The following is a 12,955-nucleotide window of genomic DNA, read 5'->3' as shown; positions in this document are numbered from 1 at the left end:
TTGTGTCTACCCTGGGCTATAGTAAACTCTACAGTGATCGTGATTGGCGGTTTAAATCATGCACCTAACAATGCTACATTGGCTTCATCTTATTTGGGTACCAGGCAACCTTAATGGTTATCAATGCACAGCATGTTACCTGGCAACAAAGCCAATTTTGCAAAAGCAATCAGAATGAGATCATGTTCTAGGACAGTAGTTCTCAATTAGAGGGAGGGAAAACTGAAAACACTGGATTTAGAACCAACATGCTCCTTATTAGTGTCCTGTAGCACCCTTTGTTTTCCATAATGTCTAGCTTAATTAAAATGTGAGCTCAAGAGAGTGGCGTCCCTCGCAGAAGCTTTAGAGTGAACACTTGTCAAGAGACATGTTGTTAATTTTTTTTTTTTTTGGCCTTTATTTTGGCCTGGAGAAGATGAATAGTCAAGAGAGGAACATGTCAGGGTTTTGAATCAATGAGATGTTATATGGTTAATGTTACCCTTTAGAGTTCTGGCCTACACTATGGAACTCAGGTTGGTGGTAGTAACAAGATCAATGAGGGCATATGTGCAGGTAGAGCGGAGGGAGAGAGGACAGTGGACTGAGCCTGGACACAGTGATACAGTGATGGACAAATGAGGAGGAACAAGTCAAAAGGCAAGAGAAAGCAAGAAAGAAGGAGGAAGAAAAAAGAGTGGACTAGGCCCACTGAGGAGGAAGAAGATCAGTGCATCAGTGCTGTTGCAGGCCAAGTATGAGGAAGACTGAGAAATGACCTTTGGGGCTAGCATGCAGACGTCTTTAGCAACCTCCAGAAAAGCCATGTCAGTACTGTGCTAGGGGTGAAAATCTTACTCAAGTCAATTAAAGAGAAAAGGGAAGGAGAAAATTGGGGAGAAAGTTGGTAACAATACATTTTCCCAGGATTTTTTCTGCAAAAGGGAGAAAGTAAATGGGATGGTACCAGAATGGAAAATTGAGGTCAAGAGAAGGATGCTTCAAAGACACAATGCACAGTAACATATCTGTACATTGCTGAGTGTGGTTCAGCAGAGAATGGGTAATTGGGATGCCCTAGAGTCTTGGTGGAACACTACCTATAGAGGACAGGGAAAGGGTCCTAGAAGAAGAGCTGGCAATTGGCTATCCTGAGAGCACAGTTGGTTCAGGTAAGATAGCAAGAAGCAAGGCAATTGATTCATGTCAGATAGCAGAAGGTAAAGGGAGCCTGTATTCAGCGTCAACATATTTCAGGGTTAAGAGTGCATGCAAAGAAGTTATTACATTGATGTCCATGGACTTAAAAACTTGGAAGTGAGGGGAGGAAGGACCTCAAGGGAAGAGGAACAATGAAAAATTGATTTTTGTGGAGTAAAGTTGATTGCTGAGTAGAGAGAGGGATTTTAAATATAGATGTGATCAGAAAAGAATTCACAGAATTGAGACACTGGAGGAACTATGGTAGCTGGAAAGACAAGGTCTAGGGTCGGCCTTGGTCATGAGTCATTGGGACTGGTGAAGGTGAATGGAGAATGCTGTATACTAGATTTAAAGTTCCCACAATGCCTGGGGCTTTACTATTACCTTTCTCATATTTTACTATACTTTCCTGTCTTATTTCTTCACATATATTTTTTAAAACTATAAATAAGATTCGATTTATTTCTCTAGCCAAGCAGATGGCAGGGACCACACGTTGTAGGGGTTCACTAAATGTTTGCCGAATAAATTGTTGAACAGATGCTTGAAGTGAAACCTCTAAAACAGGGTCCCCAGTAGATAAGTGGAGTCAATATGAGAGAAAGTCCTTTCCTTCTTTTCCTGCTGCTTAGCAATATTCTCAATTAGAGAGTTTTCATGTTCTTTTGAGAAGGAATTTGAAAATTAATTTTGCAGAAAGTATTTGCTTCTTTTTGGTATGTGACTGATCAATAATTAAAACAAAATACTAGCCCCTCTATAACCTTGGATTTTTCAAGAAAAATTATCAAGTAAAAATATTTGACCAATATTTGCAAATTGTTTTCTGCTTGTATTAATCAGCTTTTCATTGCTCTAGCTAAAATATCTGACAAGAACAACTTAAAAGAGAAAATATTTATTTTGGCTTATAATTTCAGAGGTCTCAGTACATGGTAGAGCAACTGAATGGTTCTAGGCCCAGAACAATGCAGTTGGTCAACCAATTGTGAAGCAGAACATCATGGTGGAAGGGCATGGCAATGGGAAAGGAGGAAAAATAGAGAAAGGGAACAGGGAAAGATATACTTCCCAAGGCAATGCTACTAGTTACCTACCTCCTCCAGCCACACCCCACTCACCTTCAGTTACCACCTGTTAATATATTCAAATCATTAATACATCAAATGATTAATCTTATTATGACCCTTAATATCCAGTCATGTCCTAAAACCTCCCACCTCTGAACCTTGCTATTTTGGGGACCATGATTTCACAAATGAACTTTCTTGGGGACATTGCAGATCTAAACCATAATATTTCTCTAATCTTTAAATTTGATCAAAGTAGCTGAACCACAACCAGAAACCAATGAAATGGAAATGGCTGGACTTTATAGCTCTTGAGGCAATGTTTTAGTCTCTCCAGACAACACCTTGTGACTTAAAGTCCTAGGAATATATCCTTTCCTGGAGAACAAGTCAAGTCTTTAGACCTCCGTTGATGTTAATGGGTATACCATGGGTACAAATTAAGTCATCAGGATCCATACTTTGTTCTGGGAAAATAAGCATAATATCCTTGAAAAAGGACTATAGTCCATAGCAAGAGTGGGATCATTAACAGCTATGTCTGATGGGTGTCACAGTGACCCAGTGGATGCCTGTATGCTATAATGGCACAGTCTGGCTTTAGATTGCTAGGTTTAAATCCAGCCCTGCCATTTGCTTAGAAATCTGTTTGCAATATATACTCTCTCTACCTTTGGTTTCCCAAATATTATATGGCTCCAACAATAGGAAGAACCATTTTGGAAAGTTGTGTAGAATAAATTTATTTATATGCACAAAGCAGTTAAAACAAAACCTGGCATAGAATGTATGTGTAATAAATGTTAATTATGATTAACCAGGATAAGTGCTAAAAGTTTTTAACATTTAAAAAGTTATAAATTTATAAATTGAATAAATGACATTCTTCAAACCCATGATTAAATTCTAGTATATTTTGATGTGAATAGAAACTTGTACTTCAAGCTAGACTTCTCAAGACCAATAACTCACAGTCTCTTGTGGGTTACCCATGGCACTATATTTCTTCTCCTTGTGTTCTAGTTGGGTGTGTGTATATGATGTCTTCACAGGATGCTGATCTCCTAAAGAAGGAACAATGCTTTGTTGTTGTTCCTATCCCCAAATGTACATTGTAAACACCCAGCACTTGTAGATAGCATTGTGCAATCTTGAAAGAATTTATAAAATACACTCAAATAAAATAGATTCATACTTATTCTCTCTACCTCATTGTTACTGTCTATCACTCTTGGCTTTACCAATTAAGAAAAAAAAATGATGAGTAAATTTGACCCTAAAATATTTTAATATGTTAAAGTTCAAAATGTATTAGAAAAGCAGATTTCCATCAAAAACAAGCAAATTCACAGAGTAAAACAGACTGATGCTAGCCAGTTGCCTAAGGGATAAGAGAAAGCAAACCTCAGCCATTATAGAAACACAGGGCCGTCACTTAACACCTTGCCTAGCACCTGTGCAGGGAATGTGCTGTGACAGACCCACAGGTAGAGGTTAGAGTGTCTCAGAGTCAAAACCACTCCTGAATCACAAGGCCAAGAATAATGAGAAGGTGGGATTTCATCCTGTTTGGGGTGTAAAGTGAGGCAGCACTGTAGGTCTGCCCAAAAATGTAGTATAGGCATTCTGAGCTGTATCAATTTAAAAAAAGGGGGGGTGGTTTAATGTAGAAATATAATCAGAACATGCATGTTCAAGAATATTTGACAATTTATTGACATATTTTCTTGTCTGTCTTCTCTACTGACTGATCTCTGATTACTGGGTCCAGACTGAGCTTGAGAGAGTCACATCCACTGCTGTATTGGAATCACCCAGATGGGAACATGTTGGTAGAGTATAGGGTCCAGCAGTTTCCTGCTGAAACGGAACCATTCATGTTCCTGTTTCTAACTTGGATATTGTCAACAGTGGGTAACACAGAAAGCAGGTGCATATGTTACTGCCAAAAGTTTAGGTTGAGATTTAACCAGCAGAAAGTACACTCGGAACTTGAACTAAATATAAAATGCATAGACTGAAAACTAGACACTAAGAAGCTAGCTAGAGCTCTTTCTGTGTTAGGATAGAAAATATATAAATAATAAAGCAGACATGAAAAATTTACTTAGTCATCAGGCAAGCAAGTTCTTGGGACTCACTCAGTGCTTTGCTTAGTATTCTGGCAGATTTCCAAACTCGACTCTTGCTGAATCTCAAGATTATGTGGAACCTCTGTGATTCTACAGCACCTGTGTTGTCTGACAGTCTCCCTGAGTTCAGAGAGGCCCTTCAGTTGTTGGCTATCAGGAAGTGATAAGAAGTCCTGAAGCTTAGGGCATCAAACCCACTTGGTTTGAATGTTCAGGGGAATGTTTCAGGGAGGCATGATTTAAACAGGGTCTTGAACAAGGAGTGAGACTTCAATCAGGTGATGAGGTAGGAGTAGGTCTCTTCCTGTGGACTTAACAGAGTATAATGATGGTAAGGAGTGGCAGTTATTTGTGAGAAAAGATGGTGGAGCCATAGACATGGAGGGTAAAGCTTCACACAGGGAAGTCTTTGGGATAGGTATCTGAAATTTTCTGGAACTCTCAAGAATGAAAAATCCCTGAGAGAATAAGAGGCTTATTTTTATATTAATGGAAATTGAGGATTTATATTTTGTAAGTGGCATGTCCTTGGGACTTCCTAATTATTTAGGAAGTTAGGGAGATACAATTCGAGTATCTAGTGGTCCAGAGAGTTAAAGGCCTTGCCAAGAGAGCCCTGGAGCTTTTTCTTCTTCTGACTACACTGGTGCTTCAGCCATTCGACCATATTGAGGAGATGTTGGTCTGCCCTTGGCAGGATGTCTGAATGAAATGGAGAGGCTTCTCTGGGGAGGAGACAAAGTATTTTATAGTCACCTTACTTGGCAGACACTGTTGACCAGCATCACACTAACAAAGGGGTGTGGTGTCATCCACCCATGTGGAAGGGCAATGCTACTCTGTAAAGACTCCTATGCACATGTATCATCCAAGCCTTTTTGATGTACCTGTGGTTTATAAATACCTCAGTCACCATAGTCCTTGTAGGTGGAGTGGAATTCAGAGCAAACTTTCAAGTGTTGGAGAGAAGAGTGAAGCTGTTCTTCTTGTTTCAGAACTCTCAAGGATGTGGGGCTAATTCAGCATCAGCACAAACAAACTCAAACTCTCTCTGGAGGCCTGAAGAGGAAGCTCTCGATTGGCATTGCTTTCATGGGCACATCAAGGACAGTGGTTCTGGATGAACCTACAAGTGGGGTGGACCCTTGCTCCCGGCGCAGCCTCTGGGACATTCTGCTCAAGTATCAGGAAGGTAAGACTTGGGCCTTGTTACACTTTGTCTCCCCACAATGTTGTGGCACAGAGAAAGAATAGCTATTATATGTGAGAATCAAGTCACTGCACAATAACAATATATCTTTTTTGGGGGGGAGGTACTGAGGATTGAACCCAGGAGTACTGAATCACTGAGCCACATCCCCAGCCCTTTTTAAATGTTTTATTTAGAGACAGGGTCTCGCTGAGTTACTTAGGGCCTTGCTAAGTTGCTGAGGCTGGCTTTGAAGTTGAAATCCTATTGCCTCAGCCTCTGGAGCTGCTGAGATTACAGGTGTGCACCACCATGCCCAGCCACAATAAGGATGTCTTATTCTTTCTGGAACAAATAAAATCTTCAGATGATTTTAAGATATGTTTGATCATAGCTCTGTAGTACTCAGAATGCTTACTTTGTAATTTGTCCTCTCAGTATTAGCAATGCAACTTGCATTGAGCATTATCATACATGATTTCAGTTGAAATTGTCTTTATCCATATTGTGCTTCACTGTGGATGCACAGGTGATTAGAGAAGACATTAAAGATCATCTAGGATCAACGGTCCTGTGTGGGTCTTCTGAGGCTGTGGAAAATATCTGAGATGATCTACACAAGGGGCAAAGATCTATCTGGCCTTATGGTTTCAGAGGTTTCAGTCCATGATTGGTTGGCTCTGTTGCTTTGGGCCTATTGTAGTACAGTTCCTCATGGTGGGAGCATGTGGTGAAGAAAGATGTTTACCTTGTGGCTAAAAAGCAATGAGGGAGACAGGAAGGGACCAGGGCCCTGACGTCCCCTTCAGGAGAATGTTCCCAACTTCCTTCCACCAGGTGCCATCTCCCAAAGGTTTTACCACCTCCCAATAATGACACAGACTGGGGCCCAAGACTTTAACACATGGGCCTTTGGGGGACATTTAAGATCCAAACCTTAGCACTTGCTTTTCTTTCTTTTTTTAAAAAAATGTTATTAGTTATTCACAGACCTTCATTTATTTATTTGTTTATATGTAGTGCTGAGAATTGAACCCAGTGCCTCACACATGCCAGGCAAGTGCTCTACCACTGAGCCACAACCCCAGCCCCACACCTTCTTTTCTCAGATGAGGAAACTGAGTTATGGAGAGTTGGGCATGTGATGGGCTCACAAATGGAGAGAAAATTCACTGCATGAAAGGGGAAACTCATGTTACTGACTTAGAGGGTCCATGTTTCTCATCTCTATTATTTCTTATTTTCAGTGGAGGGCATTGGATGGATAGTTACTAATGTCCAACCTCTGGTTCTTTGTGTAGCCCTGACATCTAGGAAGTATTGCTACAGTATTTTGTATAGAAACATTCTTGTTTGGAAAGAAACATGGGTAATAGTGAAACATATCTTGGTGCTGGTGAATAAGTTTAGAAGCTTCAGAAGCAAGATTAGTACATGATCTTACACACTGTCTTTTTAAATTTTTGCTTTTGTTTTTTTGAGCATAATGTCTTCCTCAGTCTTGGCCTGAATCCTGGGGGATTGGTTACTAAAGGAAAACAAAAGCAATGATAAGAAAGGTCCTTTCTTTTTTCTTATTTTTTTAACCATCCAGAACCAAAGAGGCTCAGAATATTGAATTCTCTCTTAGAATAGAGGCTCCAGTCTATCACTTAAGGCCTGCCATAGGGTGAGATGAGAAGGGAGAAGGGTAATTCAAATGGGGCATAAAGGAATTATCCTGTTCCTGTCCCACAATTTTAGGGGAAATTTAGAAAGAGAGGACAGAGAAGGGATCAGGCATAACAAGCAAACAAATATGGCTTTTTTTTTGCCCCCTATTCTAGGCTTGGGCTTGGGCTTGGGCTGGGCAATTCATGAAAAAGTGTGCTCCACGTGGCTCCTCAGTCTGGGTGCAGCCACATCAAAGTTCATGAGACTGAGTGGAATGCTGGGACCCAGGGGGGTATTCTCAGGCCCATGGGCTTCCATACTGAGGAGAGCTTGCTAAAGATGTTGCCATGGAAGAGTGGTGTAGGGGGTAGACTTGAAGCTGGCTGGCTGGAAGCCTGGTTTAGATTTAGGGATGTAGGTCCGTAGGATCTAGTCAAGGTGGAAAGAGCCTGGGAGTACTCTGTACTTTGAGACCCGACCCTTTTGGGTTGCTGCCCAACCCACAGACACTAAGACAGGGAGGGGGACAGCAACAGGTGGTCTCCCGGAAACCAGAGGAGGTTGACCACATTGCATGCAAAGATCCCAATCCTTTGCAAAGGCTTCTTGTTCCATTTGCCTAAATGGGCTTTGGGGATAAATGTAAAGGGCAGAAATGAGGAAATGTGAACTTTTTGTGCAAGTCTAAGAATGTCACTTAAAGAAACTGATTACATTTTGAGATGACTCTAATTTAGATTGGACTAATAACATTTTCCCTGCCTCTGTAAGTGTGGACTGATACATAAGAAGGATGAGAGATAGACAAGAAGATTACACTCCCTCTGCACTGTGACTTGTTGTGCAAATGAAATACCAAAAGCCCACTACTCTTGTTTATTTTAAAAATCAGAGATGGATGCTTAAAGGTTTAGCTGACAGAACATTTTAGTAGTGAACAGAAAGTTTACTTTAGACAGAAAACCAGATACAGTGTAAGTCTAAAAGACAGATTTCTTCAAATTGTTTTGTTATAAATTAGATATTATTTTCTCACTTTTTTTTTGTCTTTGGAAGACTTCTTTGGAATTGTCCTTGTATTGATTGAAGTGCAAAACCAATAGGGTCTAAGATTAGTTAGTTAGGCTGATTAGTTAGGCAGTTACTGATAGAAAAAATGCATTTTCAAAAATCAAAATGTATAACCATTTCTAGAAACAGCCCCAAACCTTCAGGTAACTGATAAGAGATCTGTGAGATTGATCCAACACTGCACAAAAATGAATGGTACCTGCTGAGTAGGAAGAGATTCTTCCATCAGAACACCAGTACTCTGGGAGCTCAATCTATTGGGAATTTCATGCGTGTATTTCCTACTTAGTCAGGAACAATGTGAGCTCTTGATCAGCCCTGGTGCCATTACTTCTGTGCTTCTCATGCAAAGATCCATTAAGAAGCAAAAGATATCAGAACAAGTTGGCATATCACAACTAAATCCTTGTACTGGATTTGAAGCTTGGCTCTTATTTGCTGTATGATCCTGGAAAAATGGTCAGATTCCTCTGAGCTTCAGTTATCTAATTTTCAAATTGAGACAATTATATCATCACAGAGGATTTTACAAGAAGTAAATGTGCAATATGTAAAAGTGCATAACTCAGTACTTACTATGTGGGTACTTGATCCATGACAGGCTGTCATTGTTATTATTAAAACAGATGAGAGAAGGTAAATGTGGGAATTACAGGTTTTGGAGGAAAAGAGATAGAGTATGTCATCTGAATTAGGGAGAGAAACAATGAAAGAGTCTCTTGGGGAAAACAGAGTATTAATATTGTCCTTTGAGATTTAGGATTTTTCTCAAGTTGCCCTAACAGCAGTAAGGAACCATCATGGCTCAAACATCTGTGACTGTTTTAAGTTCATTGAAAATTTATCTGTTATTTATTTATAATCCCAGCTTTACTTAGGTATATATGACAATGCAGATTGTGTGCTTTTGTTGTATATAGCATAATGTTTTCATAAATGCATATATCATGAAGTAATTATGCCAAGCTAATTAACAGGTCTATTGCCTCATAAACTTTGTTTGTGTGTGTGTGTGTGTTGAGAACATTTAAGTTCTAATTTCATGTATACAATGCATTATTATTAACCATAGTCATCATGCTGTGCAATAGATCTCCAGAATTCATTCATCTTGCATAATTGAAACTTTATACCTTTAGCCAAAATCTTCCTGTTCCTCTTTCCATTTCTGCAGCCCCTAGCAACCACCATTCTACTTTCTCTTTCTCATTTGGAAATTTAGATTCCAGTGGACTTCTATTTTTAGACTACCTCATTGTATGGGAACATATCTGAACTGCGTGAGACCTATAATCAAAGAAACTAACCTGCCTCTGATCCCAGGCCAGGAGTCGAGCACATTTTCTTAGCATCAAACGACTAAGGGGCAAAGAAATGGTTCCTGGTCTTTAGAACACATCTATAGCAAGAGCTAGTCCCTGTAGGCCCTCCTCCCTGCTGTTCTTGGGTCTATATTTCGTGTTTTCTTTAAAGATAGATTTTATAAAATGAATTAGAGGCATAGTCTTTTAATCCTTCCTCTCTATTGAAAAATATAAAATCAAATAGGGTTAAAAACATCTTCAGCCTTATCTCTTTGAGAGTTTGCTTTTGAAATCAGAATCAATCAATACATTTGTTCTACTTGATAGAACAGTTCGATGGGGCTCAATATAAGCCAATGAGGGAAGTAGAAACTAAAAGCCAGAACAGCTTCTCTTTATGTTACTGAAATAAACTTTACCTTTAGCTTCCCTGGTCTCTGCTCTTCTAAGGAAATATGGTGCCTTTTTCTCCCAAGGAAAGGTAGTAAAATTTTACAAGATGCTAGAACTCATGGAGGATACATGTGAGCCAAGCATTGAAACAGTGTCCCTGTCTGGTCAGTCAGGATGGTTTCACCTTCTGAGAAGGCCCAGATGAATGAATTCACATGGTTCTGTCATCCCTGATCCTTAAAGGTACCCATATATGCCAGGACAATTTAGACATAGTCATTTTTAAAGATTACTCTATGGTTTAACCTAGAGCTTGTGGTTTTCTTACACAGTAGCCCTTCCGTAGGCTATAGCCCATAGAAGATCAGATCAGAGAAGAGAAAGATGCTCACCCAGCTTTTTAAACATTTCTGTGTCTTCTTTACATTCATGTGGCTGTCTGCCTCTAAGTCTTAAGGAATGAGGTTTTGGCAAAGGGACTTTGTGTTTTGCACCTCAGTTTCACCATTAGGACATGGCAGAGTGGCTCCCCCAACTGCATCCAGAAGGAGTTGGAGGATTTATAAAAACAGCAGTCATGACCTTTGGGGAAACTGTAGAATAAATAGTTAAAGAGTTTTTAGTTTGTAAAGTGCCCTTGGCTAGGTCTTTTCCACAGTATCCATTTCATTTTTTTCTGCTTAAAATTGGTGGCTGCCTTTTTAAAATTGTGTCAAGGACCTGCCATTCTCTGAGGAAGAATAGATGGTCTTCCTCAGAGCCTTTGTCACATTGATTCTGATGTGCCTGTGCTTGGACCTAGGTCGCACGATCATCTTCACAACCCACCACCTGGATGAAGCTGAGATGCTCAATGACTATGTGGCTGTCCTGCAGCAGGGGCAGCTCAAGTGCTGCGGTCCTCCTTTCTGATTGACAGAGGCCTATGGCCAGGGACTCAACCTGACTCTCACAAAGCAAGTAAGGAGTACTGCTCTTTTGGTGTCATTGGAGAAGTTCCCTTCCTGTCTGTGGCATAAGGAACAAATTGTGACAGTCACTTGACAATAATACCTAAATGGAGGCCTTTTGTGCATAATAGTCAGTTGCGAAATATGTCCCTCCAGGGCTGAGCTAGGCTCTGTGAACCCAAAGGTGCATTTTATCTGCTAGAAGAAAATGCACAAAGGCTCAGAATTACCTGACAGGTACTAGGAGCTGCTGCCGAGTATTCTAGAAACATTTTTTCTGACAGGGAGTCTAAATTTTGCCTCAAGTCAGAAGCAGAGTAGTAAGGAGCTATAGCAAGTGTGGTGGGACTCGAGATATGCAGAAGCATCATTGTCTAATATCAACAGGGCAGGCCTTGGTGGTCCTGGAGTTGATCCAGGAGGTGTGGTAAGTCACTGTCAGTTCTCAATGACTATGTCTGATCCTTGGTGACCTGAAGGAAGTCTGCCCTTGACCTCTGTCCTGTGGTTCCTATTTGCCTCCTCTCTAGCTTAGAGTATCTTGTCATCCTTGAGATGGCTTGTTTTCTTCTTCAGTTGGGAATCCTTGTCTCCCTTTTAAGAAGACTCAACCTTGTTTCTTGCAATCCAATTGCTAGAACTTGAGTCTCCTTTGTGATTGTTCCATGGGATGGAGGGTGTCTCATGAACACAGACCCCTATAAATAGGCTGCAGTGCATGTAAGCAAGTTGGGCATGTGGGTCTGACCTTGCCAGGTTTATCACTGAGGATTTATATTATTATTATTACTGCTACAACTACTACTGCTACTACTTGTGGTAATGGGGATTGATTGAACCCTGGACCTTGCACATATCAGGCAAGCACTCTACCACTGAGCCACAGCCCCCAGCCTATTGATTTATATTTTTAACAAAGAAGAAACAAAGAAAATTATACTGTATTATTGAATGCCTACCACTTAAATACAGTATCCCATTCAAGTTTTGAATTGGAATGTATTTAATTTGCTTATGAGTTTACAGGTAATTGACTGGTATGTGTTTGGATTGACATTTCTTACCGATTTATCACTCTGTTTTCTTTTTGATAGCCCTCTGTTTCTGAGGTCCATGATCTCGAGGACATAGCTTGTGTTACATCCCTGATACAGCTCTATGTACCAAAAGCATTTCTCAAAGACAGCAGTGAGAGTGAGCTGACCTTTGCCATCCCAAAGGACACAGACAAGGCCTGCCTCAGGGAGCTCTTCCAGACCCTGGATCAGAACTTAGAGCAATTGCACTTGATGGGATATGGAATCTCAGACACCACATTGGAGGAGGTACTAAGATATGCAGAAGCTTTTGTGGCCAGTCTCCATGCAATGAAGAGACTTGGGCAGAGGGAGGGGATGGAGAACATGGTGCATTTTTATTGGTGTCAAGCACAGTGGAAGCCTATAACTGAATGCAGTCATCTGACAGGTGACTGTTATTGTGGGGATATAGTATTCCTGTGTTTGAGAACTTTTGTATCTTTAATCAAAGATCATTAAATATTTATTCACTATCTTCAATAGGGAATGGTTGGCTGATTATAATTCATAACATGGAAGTTCCTGCTTCCATACTGTGGATTTCTGTCTAGGAGCTGTGGCCTTAAACTGGGCAAATGGATCAATGCAGGAGAATCTAGTATGCAAATACTGAAGAGTCCTGGCCAGCTCCCCACCTGCAAGCATCCCTTCCTCTGTGCTGGGGTTGGGACCAACCATTGGATGTGATTTCTTTATAGCATCCAGCCAACAAGAGTCAGATAGTGGGATTTCCTCCAGGAGGAAGTTGGTGTGTTGTGCAGTCCAAACAAAAATAAGCTTTGTGTGTGGTCCTTGAAGTTGGGTCTGTGTGTGAGCCAAATTTGAGCTTGCATTTGACATTTCTATCAACTCTAGAAAGTGCTGCAGATTAAAGAAAAAAAGAAGTACTACAAACTAGAATAAAAATTAACCTCAACAGAATTTTGGAC

General features: G+C 40.4%; 1 protein-coding gene across 1 annotated transcript in view; it reads left to right on the top strand.

The window, feature by feature from the left end:
* Abca13 (ATP binding cassette subfamily A member 13) overlaps positions 1–12,353 on the top strand; it is a gene marked incomplete at both ends in the record, with an annotated part of 188,208 nt that extends 175,855 nt beyond the window's left edge. The window contains 3 exon segments of the mRNA XM_058573520.1: positions 5,383–5,579; positions 10,800–10,957; positions 12,042–12,353. Of these exon segments, the coding sequence (XP_058429503.1) occupies positions 5,383–5,579; positions 10,800–10,957; positions 12,042–12,353 (667 nt within the window).
* Between the last annotated feature and the right edge of the window lie 602 nt (positions 12,354–12,955).

This window comes from Marmota monax, unplaced genomic scaffold (genome assembly GCF_021218885.2).
Source record: "Marmota monax isolate L192 unplaced genomic scaffold, Marmota_monax_Labrador192_F-V1.1 WCK01_AAM20220418_F8-fsc00656, whole genome shotgun sequence".
NCBI classification, from domain to species: domain Eukaryota; kingdom Metazoa; phylum Chordata; class Mammalia; order Rodentia; family Sciuridae; genus Marmota; species Marmota monax.
Note: the sequence above shows the minus strand (reverse complement) of the source record. Positions and strands in the feature narration are given on the sequence as shown.